The following is a 19,234-nucleotide window of genomic DNA, read 5'->3' on the forward strand; positions in this document are numbered from 1 at the left end:
ATATCACATGGGGGTATGTGCACTTTTTATATCCACTGTAAATAGTTAGCCTCTGCTATGAAAAGTCATGTGGTGAACTATGCTAAGTCTTGTGACCTCAGTCCACCAGCTTGCATGTAGCATGCTGGCCAAAATCAACATTCCAGCATACATTTGAGCATATCAGCTGTGTAACATGGGCTCAGCTGAGATCCCCTCAGCTGAGATCCCATTCAAAAGCTACACAACAAAGTGCCGACTATGTTTATTTTATAAATAGGAAGGGAATGGGTATATTGGACAGTCATAAAGGGAGAAGAGCAAGAAAGAGAATACACAGAAGGGCAATAGGAGGGGAGTGCTGGTCAATTGTGGGGGGAGATATATATATATATATATATATATATATATGTTTTGGTTTGGTACAGGTGCCATTTTTATTTTTAGAGGAGTAGATATGTAGAGGAGGAGGGAAGCACAGGGGCATTCTGGGTAAGAAGTAGGTCTTGAGAGTGGCAGCAGAGACAGGCACATAAGCATATAGCATGGACAAAGACTGCAGGGGAAGTACTGATACAAAAGGGAGAGACGCAAAAAAATAAGTAGACAAGACAGACAGAGGGTGGAAAAGTGTTTGGGAGGATTGGGCAACAAGTAGGGGAGGATGATGATTCACATTGAAGGAAATCACCATGATGGAGACTGGGTTGAGGTGAAGACTACCTATTAATTTTCCCTAGCATGGAATCCACTCAACTCAGAAATTACTCAGTTTCATAGCTGGCATCATGGATGGAATCAGCCAATGGTTAGTGCTTTGCTGCTGTGTTATTCTGCCAGTCACATGAAGATGTGTACCATGGTGCAGTCCAGGTGTCAAGCAACTTTTCCAGTTCAGTCCTGATCAGTCTCTTATCTTGCAGTAGGCAAATCAAGGAGATACCATTAGTACCTCCACGCATTGAGAAACTTGCACCCACATGATGGAGAATCATCACAAGAGGCCATCCCTCTAGGTCACCTCCCGCGGAATGTCTTCCATCAGTCTACTGAAAGGTTGGCCTGGGAAGCTCTGGGGATTGATGGAGACCCAGCCGTTGGCCATGAGACCAGAACAGGGTGCATTGGGTCCTGCCACATCACATCCTGCTCTACAGCTGAAATTGAAAAAGAAATAAACACAAATGGAGAGAAACACAGTGACAGAGAAGATAACAGTAGGAAGAGGACAGGACAGAAACATTAGTGTGATGTTGTACACTTTCATATGACAGGGTCTGGAAGGAGAGAAATCTGGTCATCAGAGCACAGGTGATTAAAATGACTCTGGAGCTCTCATGTGAAAATTGGATGGTAATACTGGGATATAGGAGTAGATGTCCCTAGATCACTGCTGCGTGAAAGAGTGGCACCAGTTCTGCACACTGCATGCCTTTTAGAATACCAACAGGAAAGGGCAATGCACATGTAGTCCTTGTGATAATACTGCACCTGAAAAAAAAAATGAAATGAGAGTGTAGTAGTACACACCTTCTTGGCAGTCATCACACCCATGTTATGTCTGGAATGCCTAGCACAGTGTAGTACAATGCCATGGGCACAGATGCATTATGAAATGGCAGTCAGACAGGATCAGTGACTACCTAACCAAAGGTAATCAAAGAGCTACAAGGCACTGAACAATATGATGCTGATGCACAGCAAAGGAGAAAAATAGCCCTAACATTCTCATCTTGCAATTTTTATACATTTCTGCATCAGTCCACCATATTGTTTACCCTCACTTGCATTCACAGCTGGCTTCATTTCCATAATATCACTCAATTCCTTATCATTATAAGCTCACTTGCATACCATTCTAACTGACTATTTTCTTTGGTAGTGCATTTATACTACATGTGCCTATAAATTGCCCCCACCCTGTGCATTTCTGCTTAACTTGCTGTTTCAATTAATGCAGTTTTGCACTCATTTCGCAACTAATACTACATGTATGGGTCAAGATAATATCATAGATGCCTCCTAAATAGCATAAAACATGATCTAACCAGCCCTGTAAAATCACTGTTTCACCTTAGTCTCCAAATTGATTTCCAGACCCATATGTCTGACTGGTCTCATTTGTAAGGCCATGGAAAGAAACATCATGGATATTATAAATAAAGACAAAGAAAGTCTTTACACTCAGGATCCAACAAAGTTCAGATTTGTCAAGGGTGGGTCATTGGACAAAAATTGACAAACTCACAAAAAAGGAATAAACTGCTTCACTGGATAGCCAACTGGCATCAATGATAGGACACAGAAAGTCAGGGATTGAATCGGTGGAGTCCCTCAAGGCTCAGTGCTGGGGCTGCTCCTTTTTGGCATCTGTTTTTTAGAGGGCCAGGCTAACATTAAAAGTCTCAGGTTCACCAAGTATGTGGATCACTGCAAACTTGGGGAATTACCATATAGATGATAAATCCCTGAGATGTGACCCATTGGTTAAGAGCTTATGTTCATCATGTGTCTACTGTTGTGAGCATTGAGTACAATGCCCCCATTCGGTATGTACCTTACCTAGTACTTCTCTCTCCAATGCCCATCCTTCATCAGACTGATCATTGAGTACACTGCCTCCCTTTGGTATGTACCTTACCTAGCACTGCCCCCCCATGCCCATCCTTATATTCACAGACATTCGATGGTACAGTACCCTTGCTTTGTGTACCTGCCTAGAGAACTGGCTATCCATCATCAGACTGATCATTGTGTACAGTGCCCCCCTTCGGTATGTACCTTACCTAGCATTTGCAACAAATGGAACATCCATAGAAATTCCTCACAAAAAGAATCCAAGGTGAAAACCACATGGTGTACAGAGTATCTCAAGGCCTTACCCCTGTACTCAGTCTCATAAAGATTACTGAGAGGTAATCTATGTCTGGCGTACAAGACAGTTTCTTATCCTGTACTGATAAACTTGCTTTACATCCACAAGTCTGACAGCATTAGATACACTTGATTAAAGGACCTTAACATGTTGGATGGATGGGTATGTGTCCCAGGGACTTCCCATGCTAAAGAAGAGGCTTCCCATCTGTGTGAAGCATAGTTCATCCCTGACCCTCTTCAAGAACTACCTTTATCAGTGGATAAGAAACTGGAAATTTACCCCCTGGAATGGCAGCTATGCCCCTAGTAGACAGAGGCAGCTTGTAAATGCTCTGCCACCTCAACATAACTATATTCCCCTGCCATGTATAAATGGGAAGATATGGCCAGTACAAACTGTTTGCCTTTGGATAATGGATCCATTCATTTACAGATGGAAAATGTGAAAATGTGACTAGGCATAAAAGGCCCCCTATGGCTTTCCTCCCACTAATTATTATATGCTGATATTTCCTAAGCTATTTTTTTCATTCCTGAAATTGTCACTTCTATGATGTTCTTCGTGTTTCACTGTTGCAGTCATTACATTTGGGTAATCTGTTAGCAGGTTACCCTCAGTCGACCTGATTAACAAAGTCTTGGGTCCTGCATCGGTTGCTGTCCCTTCTTCCATGACGTCAGGTTGTCAGGGGTATGAAACATGCAGCCGATGCCATTACATCAGTCTTTCTTGCCACGTGGTGCCCAAAGCAGAAGCAGTTCACAAATGCCAGTTGGCCGACTCCTGATATTTTCGTTTTCAAGTTTCAGAACCAAAGTCTTCAACTAAAAAGCTAAGTATCCCGTTGGGGAAACTTTTTCTTGCTCCTTACCGATGTCAGTAAAAGTTAATAATTGCATTACTTGTGGGAAGCAAATACCTCATAAGGATTTTCATTTGTACTGTATTCCTTGCCTAGGCCCTGACCACAATGTACCTTGCTGTCAGTTTTGTGCTAAATTTAATCAATGCACTATTAAACGTCGGTACTTTTTTGCCTCTATATATTTTGGCTCACGCTTTAATTATCCAGAAATGTCATCGGTTAGCAATCTGACTACTGGAATACCTAAAAAATGCAAAGAAAAAGACAGGCCGTCGAGGTCCAAAACTGACGGCGACGCTTCTCCTAAGCCAGTCGCCAGTTCTCCGGTACTCAGTGAGGTGCTTTCTGATACCCGCTACATCTGATTCACAGGCCTCTACTGAGACCAATTTGGAGTCCGGTATGCCTTGAGATGCTTCAATTATGGAACCCATGGATGTCTCTACCTTAGATGGGTCCAGAGCCGCTGTGCAGGCACTGGCTTCTGAGAGTGTTTTCAGGCCTACAGATTTGTATATTAGACTGATGCCATCTTCAAAACTAAGGCCAAAATCTAAATCTATGTCTAAAAAACCGATGCCTGGGCCACATGTGCAGGCCCCTATGCCTAAAAAACAAATGATCAAAATGGCTGAAGATTTAATTACTCTGATCAGGGATAGCCAACCCCCCCCCCCTTCTAAGAGGCCTAGGCAAGACATTGATTATGAATCTTCTGAAGAGGATTCTATTTCTTCTGACACTTCTAATGAACAGGATTTGTCTATACCTACTTATGAGGACTCTGATGCAGAAGATTCCTCTCCTTCTGCTTCTCCCCTTGAGGATTTTCCTTTTGGGGAAACTTTACATACCTTAAGGGAACATTTCCACTGGGAAAGTCAGGATTTCTCTGAATCTAAACTTAGGGATTTTCTTCTTCTTCTTCAACATAGGCCTTTGGCTATACCTCCTGTTCTAGACATTGTTGATGATGTTTTTTTCAGACTCTAGTATGGCTCCTGATTCTCTGCCTCTGGCTCCTTGTAAGCCAGACAGATACTACAAGGTTCCTGACTCCCACAAATTCCTTTTTAAAAATCCTATTGCAGATCCTGAAACTATTTCTCAGGGTCCCAAGGGCATTAAGGCTTCTACTGCTAAAAATTCTACCTCTTCTGATAGAGATTCCAGGGCGCTGGATAGATGGGGTAAGAAGGTTTACACTTCTGCAACCTTGGCAATCAGGGCTTTAAACTGTCAATTTCATATGCTTAAATATCAACAGCATATTATGGGACTGCTTAAACAGAAAATGATATTAATTTCTGACTGTGTGGAAAATAAAGATTTACAGGAACTATTACATTCAGCTGAACAAGTTGGAAAACACTTTGCAATGTGGTTTTGATTCTTTGGAGGCCTCTTGCAGGGCTGCTATAACTGGATCTGTGCTAAGAAGGCATGCTTGGCTTAAAGAGCAAACTCTGTCTGATCATGTTAAAGCAAAATTGTTGGATGTTCCTTTACAACAGGACTGTCTCTTTGGTAATAAGGCTGAAAAAGTTTTAAAAAATATGGAAGATAAAGCTAAAATCTATGCAAACTGTGAAAGATTTCTTACAAGTGCAACCTCCAAGATTTAGTAGGCACTGGCCTACTAAGAACTGGTCCTTTCCATTTCCTTCGATAGCCACTCAAGTCAAATCCAGACATTCCAAAGGCTCCAGGTTTCAGTCACAGGGGACTTTTAGAACAAAACAATGGGGTGCCTCCTCCTCCAAATCTGGAAACAACAAGACACCTCCCTGTGGTAAGCAGTCTCAGTGGCTTCCCTTTACACTTACCAAGCACTTACCTTTTAGCCGCTCCTTTGGGGGGAAAACTGGCACTTCATGCAAGAAACTGGCAACTTATAGCCCAGGACAAATGAGCTTTAAATATAGTATCCCAGGAATACAGATTTCATTTTCACATGTTGCCAATCCCAAAAGGATGGCCAGACCTGCCCCCAAATCAGTGGGCAGAGGCCCAGAAACAAGTACTATCCATCATGAACATGGGGGCTATTCAACCAGTACCAGAAGAGGAAAAGGGACAAAGTTTCTATTCAAGACTTTTCCTGGTACCCAAAAAAGACAAATCATGGTGTCCAATTCTGGATTTATCTACTCTAAACACATTTCTGGACATTCCAAAATTCAAGATGCTGACTCTTCAACAGTTACTTCCTATGCTAGGCAAAGATGCCTGGTTGGTAACTCTAGACTTAAAAGGGGCTTACCTGCATATCCCAGTTGGGGAATCTTGCAGAAGATACCTCCACTTCAAAGCAGGCTACTTGCATTACCAGTTCTCTGCACTGCCCTTTGGCTTATCTACTGTGCCCAGGGTCTTCACAAAGTGCCTGGCTCCAGTAATTTCATTTTGCAGGCATATATCCATAACTGGACGATTGTCTGATTCAGGCAGAAAACAGGGACATTCTTCTAAAACATTTGGCATTTGTAAAAAGGGTTCTAACTTGTCTAGGGTATACTATAAACGAACAGCTGGTACCCTCTCAAAAAATTACATTCCTGGGTGCAAGCTTGAATACAACTGCCCAGATGGCTTACCTTATGCCAGAAAAGCAAATTCATTTGGTAACTTAGTTCAGACAGGTCTGCAAGACAAATTCTGCAAGCCTTGGGATTCATGGCCTCCTGCATTCTTCTAATTCATTATGCAAGACTGCATATGAGAAAACTTCAGTGGTACTTAAAAAGTTTATGGAGTCAACATTGTCACTGCCTTGAAACAATGATTCTTATCATACCTTGCCTGCAACTAGAGTTCCTATGGTGGGCAGAGGCCTGCCACCAAAACAAGGGACTGCCATTCACTCCACCCCCTGCCACCCAAACCCTAACTACAGACGCATCAGACTATGCCTGGGGAGCTCATCTGGCAGGGGAGTGCATTCAGAGCAAATGGAGCCCAAATCAAATGCACCTTCATTTCAATCAAAAAGAAATGCTAGCTGTACAGAATGCACTGACAGCCTTCAAGGACTACCTTCATCCAGGACAATTAATGATAAAGACGGACAACACCACAGTTGTGTGGGACATAAACAAGCAGGGGGGGTACACACTCCTACCCCCTTTGCAGACTAGCCATGACATTGTGGAACACTGCCTTGACCTATCAAATACAACTACAAGCTCAATTCCTGCCAGGAAAGCTGAATACTCTGGCAGACGAACTAAGCAGAAATCTCATGGACCCACACGAATGGAAACTGGAACCACGGATTTTCAACATGTTGACACGCAAATGGGGGACCCCAGAACTATCAGTTGGACAAATTCTGCACAAGAACTCATCACAAAAACAGCCTGGAAAGTGTATGCTGTATCATTCCGGTGGAAAAACCTATCAGTCTATGCCTTTCCCTCTCTGCCTCTGCTCCCCAAAGTTCTACTAAAAGTCAAACAGGACAAACCAAAAATTATTTTGATTGCTCCAGACTGGCCTCACCAACACTGTTACCCACTCCTGCGCAATGTGTCACACCCTCCACCGTGGCATCTGCCTCAGACTCCTTACTTACTGTCTCAGCAAAACAACCAAATTCTGCACACATCTCCAAACTTTGAATCTTGCAGCATGGCTAATCACCTAAATTCATCCTTAGAATCCCTCAGCAAACCTGTGATGGATGTCATTTTGGAGGCAAAAAGGCCTAGTACTAGAAAATCTTATGCTGACAAATGGAAAAGATTCTGGGCCTGGAATCAATCACAAGGGATAAGCACAGCAGTGCCCAATATTCCTCAGATTTTACAATACTTAACTGAGATGCTTCACAAGGGCCTGTCCTTTTCTTCCATAAAAATCCATGACAGCCATTTCAGCTCATTACAACACAGAACCTCCCCTCTTCTCTCATCCTCTGCTAAATCAGTATCTCAGAGGGGCCAAAAACTTAAGACCACCCAGGAGAGCTCCAACCCCTGCCTGGGACCTCAATTTTGTATTGGAAAAACTCACTCTCCCTCCTTTCGAGCCAGCTGCTACTGCAGACTTAAAATTTCTCTCCTGGAAAACAGCTTTCCTTTTAGCAGTCACTTTAGCTAGAAGGATTTCTGAATTACAGGCTCTTAGACAGTGGAGCCTTTCATCGTTTTTCATGCGGACAGGGTGTCTCAGGACTAATCCATCCTTCTTGCCTAAGGCGGTATCCATTGTGGCTCTTAATCAGACCATTCATTTGCCAACTTTCTTTCCCAATCCACAGAACAAGGGGGAGCAGATTCTGCATTCATTGGATGTACACAGACAACTTAGATTTTACTTAAACAGGACAAAATCTCAAAGAAAATCTGAACAACTATTGGTGGCATTTGCTGCAGGGGCAGAGGGAAAAGCTATTTCAAAGCAGACTATTTCCAAATGGATAAGCCATTGTATTAATTTCTGCTATATGCACCATGGTAAAACTATCCCCCAGGGGGATCGGATCTCATTCCACCAGGGCTGCATCTACTTGTACAGCCTTTCTCAGAGGTGTTGCTACCAGAGACATTCTAGAAGCTGCTACCTGGAGCTCAGTTCACACATTCACCAAGCATTACCATTTACCTTTCTTCTCTAAATCCAGAGCTGTTTTTGCCACTGCTGTACTGCAGGGCCTTATAGCTGGTCCTAATGCTGTATAATTTCCTCCACCCTACCATAGCTTTGGGAATCTACCCAGATGTAATGACTGCAACAGTGAAACACGAAGAACATAGTACAGTTGTGTACACTTACCATAAATGTAGATGTTCGAGTGTATTCACTGTTGCAGTCCTGGTTACCCTCCCTCCAGCCCCCTATTTTTTGCTGACTATACCTATTCTTTCTTTCACTATGCTTATAAGCCCTTTTGGTGTATTTGCTTTTGGGATTGGAGGTATATTTTTTGTTTTCAATTTTATTTACTTCCCATTTGGGGGGCACCTGACATCTGGGGCAAGAAAAACTGATTTAATGGCGTTGGCTGCATGTTTTATACCCCTGACGACCTGACATCATGGAAGAAGGGACAGCAACTGACGCAGGACCCAAGACTTTGTTAATCAGGCTGACTGAGGGCAACCTACCAGCAGATTACCCAAATGTAATGACTGCAACAGTGAACACACTCGAACATCTACATTTATGGTAAGTGTACACAACTGTACTGTCTTGCAATTCTTTTTGTCAGACAGGTGATAATTTGTCTTTTCATTTCAAGCTCTACTGTGCCATTAACTTCATTTGATTTTGTATCACATTTATTCAGTAATGTTTTTCTAAGGAACTATGTCTGTAATTTTGCTTTTACACATTTTGTTTGCTGGTGGTAGGGGTCTAAATAGTTGCTATATAAATTTGCTTTCTGTGCCCTGGATATTTATTGCTCCAACTGTCATATTATTGTGTATTTTTCTGGCACAGTTGAAAACATTTGACTGCTTTGGTGAGGTTTACCAGTAAGAGAAAACAGGAAAGAATGAAAGAAAGAAATATGTTTATACTCTGCAAACATGCTACAAAATGTGCACCCTTAAGTAGGAATTTTATATTCCTTTAGATATGAACTTTATAAGATGTTTGACACCATTCATTATGGCAGTGTGATCCATGTAGCTGTCTATAATGTCAAATGTGCAACAGTATAAACCATTGCTAGAATGAATGTCAGGAATCAACCACAAATATTCTGATTTTATTATAATTCTGCTTTTTCTTCTGAACAGGAAATAAGTCATGATGCTAAGAAGTTTCGATTTGGGCTTCCATCTCCGCAGCATATTTTGGGTCTTCCTATCGGTAGGTACTAAACAATTTTCAATTTCTATACCCATATTTTATGCTTTTGTTTGTTGACTGCCATATGCTCCTTTGAGGGAGTTACAAAGTGGAATAATTTGTAGAGCAGACACAAAGCCATTAAGCTGTAATTCAAATTTGGAGGAAAAAAGCTATCATTGATGCTACTGTAGAGCAGGGAGAGAAAATGTTATTTAGTAATAGTGCTGTCATACCTTGTGAGGGGCGTTGTTCCCCATGAAGGTGGCACATGTTTGTATTAACTAAGACTGATGGTCTCATTTGATCATATTAATCAGCACTACAAATTTATATTTTGAGGGTCCCTATCCATAAATTGATAAAACTTCATTAACCCTCACTTTCGTATCTTTACACTCACCGGATGCACAATGCAGTACATTCAGTATTAAAGTCCTTTTCAGTTTAGTTTTAAACTCTGCAATATATGAAATTAAGTTACAGATCACTGGAGAGCCAGCAAACCTCTTCTAAAAAGGCAGCATGGGATTAGTGCTATTTCATTTTGCTGCTGACGACGAGAGACTAAACAGAGGGACATTCATTCCTAGCCTTCCTATATGTACCAATCACTAGAAGGGCTGTGACTTACTTCTTAGGAGCCATCTTAAGATTGGAGTTAGTGCTTTACTGCTGAGAAGAGAAGGAGCAGAGTGGCTTTGATCGCTTCCTCTCCTAGAGGCTACTGATCACTGAACAGAATGTGAGAAGGAACAAAGTGGCATTGATTCCTAGATGCCTCAGATCGGGTATCACGTGTGGGACTTCCCAAGCTTGTCTGGTTATTACTTCATTGCGTACCCAGTCCAGTTTAAATTTTGGACTGGGCTGCTGATCAAGTTAGTTAGTGCATCTACCAAGAAAAGACTACAACAAAGCTACTGACCACTGCAACATCTGGTACAACATTACTAACTGCTTGAGAATGTGCAACTTATGGTAATTCACCAAATTATGTAGTTAATAACTTGTCTTATCATTCACTGAGCCCTCCAGCATGGATTCATACTCTGATTTGTTTTTTATTGCCAATCTCCATGAATACTGCCGCAGTGTAGCAACTGTCTTATGCTTACAAAAATGCTTTACTCTTCTCTTGTATTGACACAACCTGAGAAATACAGATACCAGGTTTGGCGGCTTGCCTCTGAAACAACCCATTTATCAGCAACCAGCTTACTACCACATCACAGCTGCTCAACATTACATCATTGTATGCCAATGTTGAAAAGAACTCATTAAACCTGCTAAACAATGTTTAGACAAACCTCAGCTACATAGTATCATATCCACAAATACAACATTACCTGTACATTCACCCACAGCTATGAGGAGTGGCTGTGACTCCATGCCTGCACATATTAGGTCTCCGGACACTGCAGACACACGTGGCAAGGTGTTAGCCATAGATTACTCCACTGCCAGACACAAAGGTGTTCCATTCAGCCTGCTGAGTGAAGATAGTGTCAGTGTCAGCTGTCTCTCAGGTGCTAACATTTCTGATATGACCACAGTACTTAGATCCTTCCACCCCAAATACAAATACAACCTCATATATAACCCACATTGGGGTGGACAATGATCTGCCTTAAGGGAGATGCAGAGAGACATGGTTGAGCTGTCAATGCATTTGTCTGAGGCAGGAAAGACACTGTGGCTTGAGCAATGTCTTGCCATCTGTTAGCATGATGCTACAGTTTCAGATCGAGATAATTGACTTAATTGATTAGCTAACTAACTGGTGTCCTTCCAGGGAGATCCACTCTGTGTGTGTGTGTGTGTGTGTGTGTGTGTGTGTGTGTGTGTGTGTGTGTGTGTGTGTGTGTGTCAGTATGAGATACAATGATTGGCAGGCTAGCCTTTTTTGCAAAAGATAGCTTGCACCTCTCTTCTCAGCTAAGACTTTTTCTGCTCTTCTTAGACATGGTCCATCTCTTGGAAATTTCAACCTAGTGAACTGCATCCTGGATTATGTAAACATGGCCCTGCTTAATGCAGGCAGTCTAAACAAAACATTGCCTGATTTTGAGGCCATCCTGTCACTCAAATTCTTCGTTTCAGTGTACTGATAGCACTCCTGTAATACCAGGATACTGCCCCTATCACTTGTACCAATGGCCAAAAGAGGTGGGAGAGTCTATGTACATATGTACTCCATTACCACATATCAGAGCATTTTTGACACTGATTTGGAACTCCAGAACACCTTAATCACATTAAGTAAAGCCAGGTACACCAATTATAGATCCCCACAGTGCTGCCGATGCCTATGATAACTATCTCTGCAACTTCAGTTCTACACATATTAATCTCAAAATGCTAATCTTGGGTGGTTTTTAACTAAACATCCTTTAAATGAAAGTATTATAGAACAAATAGTAAATATCCTCGGTGATCTTCAATTATATCAATACAAAATCTGAAAAAAGAAAGAGAGACCGTGCTTCTAGTCTTTTCTGGTAGCTTAGGGATTTTAAGCTTGTGATCCATTTTGTAAGGAACCTCTGGGATCTCCAGGCTACCACAACTTATGAGACTGTTTTAAAACGTGCCTTCACAAAATTATAGGAAGGTTTATGTGCTTTATATTTTATATTTATTTTATAACAGTATTCTACTTTACAGTTTTAGTATATATTATTAACAAAAAATATGTAAAGTATTGTTTACGTTTTTTGACAGATTTTTATTTGTGTATAATAATTTACATGATTTGATTGGCTTCTTTAAACTTAGTTAAAGTAACATATTGTGGTGCTGAAAAAGTTCATTAAATAGATTTCAGTTGGATGAAAGTGCTCAACTATTAAACGTTATTTATTTATATTAATTTGTTTCAGAGTGGTTACCTAATGAATTGTCAGTTGCAACCCTGCAGCATTCTTTTGTGATTTCTAAGATTCCAGAGGTTCCTTACAAAATGGATCATAAGCTTAAAATCTCTAAGCTATCAGAAAAGACTAGAAGCACTGTCTCTCTTTCCTGTGTCTTATAAGCTTTTCAGGAGAGGCCTATGCCTTGTCTTCTGAGCAGTCAATAAGCCAGTAGTCTATGACGTCTTGTCCTTAAAACAAACAGTTCCACAAATACCAGACGAGATCTAAACCTGCTTCTGCAGATCAATTATTAAAGGTAGAGAGACAGATATATTACTCAGCATCTCCCTCACCTTTGGAATGGACTCCCCCATATATAAAGCAGTATGATGCTCTGTCTTCCTTCAGATGGGACCTGGATAATTGGATGGGTATGTATAAATTCACTCTGGGTATGACTGGCATAGCCTTACTCGACAAGAGAAGTATCTAGGGTGGGAACTAGCAAGTCGTAATGGTTGTAAATCCATAAAACTCAGTCGCCTTGAACTTCCTATATTTCCTGTTGATGGTATCTGAGATTACACAGACTAGAACATGTACTGCTTTCCTAATGTCCTTGAAATGAACGAATTTTATTATACTAAGGATATATATTGGAGGGGAAAGAAGCTCAACTCATTTTCCCTAGTAATAGAGCTTCCGTGTTCACGTTTTTTTTTTTTCTTAAGTCTGTAAGTGAACTAATCCTTTAAGACTTTTAACCACTTAAATTGCATATTGCACTTTAGCATAGACATGAAACCATAGCCTTATCAGAGTACTAGGAACTCATCTTTCCCAAGCATGCTTGCAGAGTGAATGTGCTGGCTTGCTAGTGCTAAACAGATGCAAAGTGCATGTGATGCACATTACATATTACAGAGGTGACTGTTTATATACGCTGTCTCTATAAATAGTTTTGTATGTTAAATTCTCTCAGTTAATGGAAAGTCCCGTTCTTTTTATTCTTCAGGCCAACACATTTTCCTGTCTGCTAAGGTCAATGGTAATCTTGTGATTCGTGCTTATACCCCTGTCTCCAGTGATGAAGATCATGGATTTGTTGACTTAGTTGTCAAGGTAAAGACCCTACAGAGTTTTCTGGAATTTAATAATATTGTTTGCGTTTGACAAATACTGTTATAATGGATTGGGAAGGCATTGTGTTATAATATTATATTATCCTGGCTTTAGTTTATTGCATTTAACCTGCAACTGTTACACTTAAAGTAGACACGTTGTATCATGTCTGTTTCATAACATTATCACATCTTAACTTGTCATGACTTCTGCTATAAGATTTACCATTGCCCTCAGTGTAGCTCATCCAAAATAGATGCTTTAAGTGAAAAAAAAAATTCTATGCTTTTTTTCTCTTTGTGTTTGCCAGTCATTAAGCTCTCCTTCCATAGGTTTTCAATCACTGAGACCTGAGTAGAGTAATTGTCATGCAAGCAGCTGTGAAGAATATTCATCTCCATTCCTCTCCATGTTATACTTTGATCCACTTCTGTACCATGTCCATCCTCACCCCAATAGACTGATAGTCTGGCTTCACCCTCCTACACAAGTGCTGCCCACATTTAAGGGTGGACTCTTAATAGTACCTAAGCTGTGAACCATGCAAATACTTAATTTCTGTTGTTTGGTGAGAGCATTTTTTTTTGCTTATCCCTTCACTGTAGAAGACTTGGTAGCTGTGTAACTTCCATTACCATTTGAAGGACATGTATATGTGTTCATCCACAGTGAGCATGGATGTTCTCTGCCCTCCATTCTGCTTGTTATGTCTCTGGCCTCTGCTAGGAGCCAGTTTTGCAAGGGGGTTGATCTGTCATCATCACCTAGCCAGTAGCCACTCACTCTCAAGTCTCCTCACCGGCTCCTCCGGGGCTCAGGCTGATAATTAAACACTGGTCATGTGGGGCACATTTAGGACTTCCTACTTATGTGCCAGTGAGCCAGCAAATCATAAGGGGAAATTAAATATTTTTCAACAAAAAACAAAAATAAGCTTGCCAGAACCATTAACATATATGTGTGTATCATTTGAGAGACATGGGCTTTCGCTGCTATTCTTATCCTAAATATCATTGTTTGATTTTTTTTTTATAAGCCTTTCATTAACAAATTCATCATCACTGCTGGGAGTAACAGCATCTGACTTATAATCGTTTATTTTTCCAACATCTTTATTAAATTTTCACATATGACAAAGGCAATCTTAAATTTATATAAATGAAGAACATACAAAATGATATCACTTTAGTTGCAAACAGTTTACATCACAGACACCATTGAAACAACTGTAGTTGTAAATATTATAAATCACTTATAAACCTTCTAGTCATTGTCAGTTAAGTCAAATCCTGCCTCTTAAACCTTGTTCCTGCTCTGCATATATTGTTCCCACAATTCCCATTTTTTTCTATGTAGTTTGCTCCTTCCCTTTTCTAAATATCCCAATTCTAGTTGTTTTATCTCTGTTACTATATTCACTACTTCTAGTAAAGCTGGTCTAGACTTTGATTTCCATTTTCTAGTAAATGCTTTTTTGGCAGTCACCATAATTAGACTCAGCAAGGCTTTAGTATGTCTAGGCAATTCCAATTATGTACCTTAACTAAAAAAAATCATCTCCCCAGTCAGTCCAATCTGCTCACCCAGCATCTCCAACAGAGTGGTCCATAGGGAATCCCAAAAGTCTGCCAGCTCATCTGACCTCCAAAAAATATGTTCCCAGCTATTGCTTTCTTGCCTGTCACACCTCCAACATTTGCTATCCACCTGAAGAAACATTCTTTGGAATCTACTTGGGGGTATTAAAATACCTATATAAATATTTCCAGGCAAAGATCCTAAATCTTCTAGACTTTGTTGCATATTTGGGAAATATACATATATCCCCCATTGTCTCTTTGTGAATTTCTTATCCATTCTCTCTTCCCAGTCCTTTCTAAGCTCCTCTGATTGATTCTTGTAATTATCATGCAGTATTTATATGCTTTACTAATTATTCTGTATTTAATGGCAGCTTTTGTTCTAGATTCTATTAAAAATTCTACCTGTGCTGTTCTTTCATTTAGGAGCTCCCTATTTCTTTCCCTTTGCCCATACACTGATATAAATCCTTAATAGGGAAGACAATTTCTAACTTGCAGTCCAAATACATTTTTGGCCTCTTCTCTTTCTATTACTTTACCCTTTCTAGTTATTTGCTCCCAATACCTTGGCTCCTTTGCCAGTTTTCTCCAATAAATTCCAGCCCCCTCTTGTATATTATCTGTATCCCTGACCACAGTAAACCCTGTCGTCAAAATCCCTTTTCTCCATTCTTGTGCTGGTTTGGTTCTTAGAAGATGCCCTGCTATTTTATGAATATAATACTCTGTATGATTTTGGTTGTTCTCCTTAAGATGCTGCATCCAAAATCCCAATCTCTCCTTATTTCATGAGCTTCTTCCCGGCATCAGCATCATCCCTTTCCACTTTGAATTATAGTTTTCTGCCTGTGCTATGTATAGGAACCTTAACTGTGTTGCTCTAAAATACCCCCTTAAATTAGGTAATCCTTGTCCACCTTGGTCTATTGGTAAAATCAGCTTATCCCACTTGACCCTTTCTGCCTTCCTTTCCCAGATAAAATCCTTCAACTCTTTTTTAATTGGTATCCACAATTTCTCCTCCGGTTGATAAAAGTATGCCTGACCTGTGTATGAGACTAAAGGGACTAAAAACATTTTAATGGCTTGTATCTTCGTATCCATATCCATATAACAAAACTTCCAGTTTCTCAATTTTTGTATTATCTTCCATTTAGTCTCTTCCCACATATCCTTAGCTGCCACCACAGAGTCATTTCTAATCCATATTCCTAAATACTTCATTTTATCATGTCCCCATAAGTATGGATATTGCTGGACCAATTCATGTGTGGGTACATAATTTACCGCTATTGCCTTTATTTTAGCTTCATTAATTTTGTATCCTGAGAAGATTTGAAACTGTCTAAAAATGTTCCACAACACTGTAATGTCCCTCTCTGGTTTTGTCCACCCAATGTATAATTGTTGGCATATTTTGAATACTATATCATGTTGTTTCTTCCATGTTTTCCATAAATACATACATAAATAAAAAGAGGCCTAAAACAGACTCCTGTGGGGCACCACAGTTAGCATACCTTGACATAGATAAAGTGTAAGTTAGTCTAACTTGGAAAAATATATATTGGATAGCTACTTAGAAATACATAACCCTATTATCAAATTAATCTGAACACTTTTTACACTATTTAAAATATCCTACTGTTTGAGAATATCAAAAGTGTTGGATAAATCTAAATAAATTATTTCAACTCACAGACCTAGATAGACCTCCTGATATGTCATTCTTAACAGTTGAGTAAAACTTGGTAAGATTACTGAGATGGGATCTTTATAAAGACATGCTGTAAAAGACTTTGTTTTAAATAGCTAAATACTGGAATTATTTTCACTAGAGTACATTCAAGGCATTTCCCAAATACCAAAGGTAAACTTACAGACTTATAATCGTAAAGCAGGAATCTATCACTCCCCTTGCATATTGAAATAATAAAAGTCAATTTCCAGCATCTAGGAATGTATCTCTAAAAAGTGTTTTTAAAGTATAGTAAGGCTTTTGAGGTATTTAGGAACCTCCTTCTGCTACAATTCTTACCTAGTGAGGAAAAAGTGGGTTTAATTATTACTGCCAGAGCATATAAAAAATGTCAGGAGTGCAGATACTCTCAAAGACCCTTGATGTTCTTACCACATATAATGTTGCATGACTGTTTTTTGCTAAAGGGGTGCCATAAAAGAGTTCTTCTGCTCTTTTTGTAAAATCTTTTGATGGGCTGTGGTTGGAGTTAATTAAAATAGTCTGCATAAAATATGATGGCCTTCTATTCTCATGTTCTATTCTCATGTTATGGTATTCATAACCTTAGGGTTAGCCACTGCCTAGCGACCCAAACGTCCGGCCAGTATGCAAAAGACTTAGTCACTGCAAGGTATGTGGGATGTCTGATGTTGGCCGTAGGATATGTGGGCCATAAAAGTGATGTCTGCATGTACCTTCCTCAGAACTTCTCTGCCGCCAGTTGAATGTCAGCTCATTCTGCCTTCAGTGTTGGATCCTGTGATTTAAAGATAAGTACCCCATTGGGGTCTTTTTTCTTGTTCTTCTTTGGTCACTGCATGCCTGCCCAGGTTCATGTCATCTAGAAAAGGCAAGTGTGGACGTCAGATCCCCGATAAGGATGCCCACAAATTGTGTCTGTTTTACCTAGGCCCCAACCATGACCATGCGGCCTGCATGATTTGTCAGGCCTTTGTCCCAAAAACTCTTTACAGCCATCTACACACCCTTAATATCTATCTAGAGAACCAATGTCTCAAACATCTTGCTCTTGTGATAGAAGGGCCGTCCGTCCATACCTCCGAGACACCGAAAAAGAAGGCCAAAGTTACCAGGCCTGAGCTTACTGCTGTACATCTTCCACCTGACATTCCTATTGTGGCCGAGGTATGCCTGGAGGAATGTATGACTCCAGATGCCTCTGTTATAGTGGGTACCATTCCAGAGGCCGTAAAACCAAGGGCTGAAAGTATTTCCATTGAGGTAACGCAAACATCGGAAGCTGATGACAAGGGGAACCTTGAGTTGCTGTGGACATCCATAGGATCATAGGAGCATAGGAAGTTACTAGGCTATTGGCACTGAGGCCCTTATAAGCCTAGCCAAGAGTTTAGCCCATGTATAGACAAATCAGCACCTGATGCCCCTGTCCAGCAGGGACATGGGTGGAATCCCTGTGATGTATGTTATGTTTCCCATCCAGTTATCCAGGTTGTGCTTAAAAAGGAGTAAAGAGGTACTCTGCTTGACGTGGAGAGAGAGTCTATTCCACAGATGGGGGAGTCTCTGGGACACAAATCTGTCCCTACAACAAGTCCTATTGATGTCGCAGACCAGGTTGAAACCATGTGTGCGGGTTACTCGAGTGGAGCTTGACTTGCGGATATGCAGCAGTCCCATCAAGTTGGGGTCAGAGATTGTCTTGTATGGCAGACTAAGCTCACCTCTGAGGAGCCTGTATGAAACAGAGTAGAGGGATCTGGCTTTTAGCATATCTGTGTATGGTAGTTTTTGAGGCCCTGGATTCTACTGGTGAGGAACCTCTGTGGTCTCTCCAGCTGCTGCATGTGCTTTGCGAGGTACATGCCAAATGGGGCATTGTACTCAATAATGGGCCTTATAAGGGAAACATACAGGGATGTTATGACATCCTTGTCCCCGGATGAGATGCACTTACTTATGAGGTAGGCCATGCAGAAAGCTTTCCATACAATGGAAGAAACATGGTGGTCAGAAGTCAGGTTGCTATCAGTCTGGGTGCCCAAATCAATCATGAATGACTGCGTGCTTAGGACATTGTTATTAATGTGATAATTTGTGGGGACATCACTCTCCCCAAAGGGGATGATGATGCAATTTTTGTATTCAGCTTGAGGCCATGTTTCTTGCTCCAGTAATTTGTTTGGGTGAAACCCTCTTAGAGGATGTCCACGTCACTAGTGGAATTGACGACAACACCCAGCTTGCAGTCATCTGCAAACTTGGTGAGCCATAGCCCACTGGTTTTGGCCTGCACCTCAGAAAAGTCTTCTTCTTCTTTCGGCTTTTTCCCGGTTAGGGGTCGCCACAGCAGATCACCTGTCCACTCATGATTGGCAGTGGAGTTTTACAGTGTCGAGTTGCCAGCCCGGTGCCCAACCTTCCACAGAA

At 40.8% G+C, this 19,234-nt stretch overlaps 1 protein-coding gene across 1 annotated transcript in view; it reads left to right on the plus strand.

Moving 5' to 3' along the window:
• The window catches only part of LOC122791488 (NADH-cytochrome b5 reductase 2-like), a 289,138-nt gene that overhangs the window by 155,562 nt on the left and 114,342 nt on the right, over positions 1–19,234 (plus strand). Inside the window, exons 3-4 of the mRNA XM_044059231.1 lie at positions 9,470–9,542; positions 13,395–13,501. Of these exons, the coding sequence (XP_043915166.1) occupies positions 9,470–9,542; positions 13,395–13,501 (180 nt within the window). The remainder of the gene's footprint in view (positions 1–9,469; positions 9,543–13,394; positions 13,502–19,234) is intronic.

Source organism: Protopterus annectens, chromosome 17.part0, assembly GCF_019279795.1.
Source record: "Protopterus annectens isolate FY-2018-M chromosome 17.part0, PAN1.0, whole genome shotgun sequence".
NCBI classification, from domain to species: Eukaryota; Metazoa; Chordata; order Ceratodontiformes; family Protopteridae; genus Protopterus; species Protopterus annectens.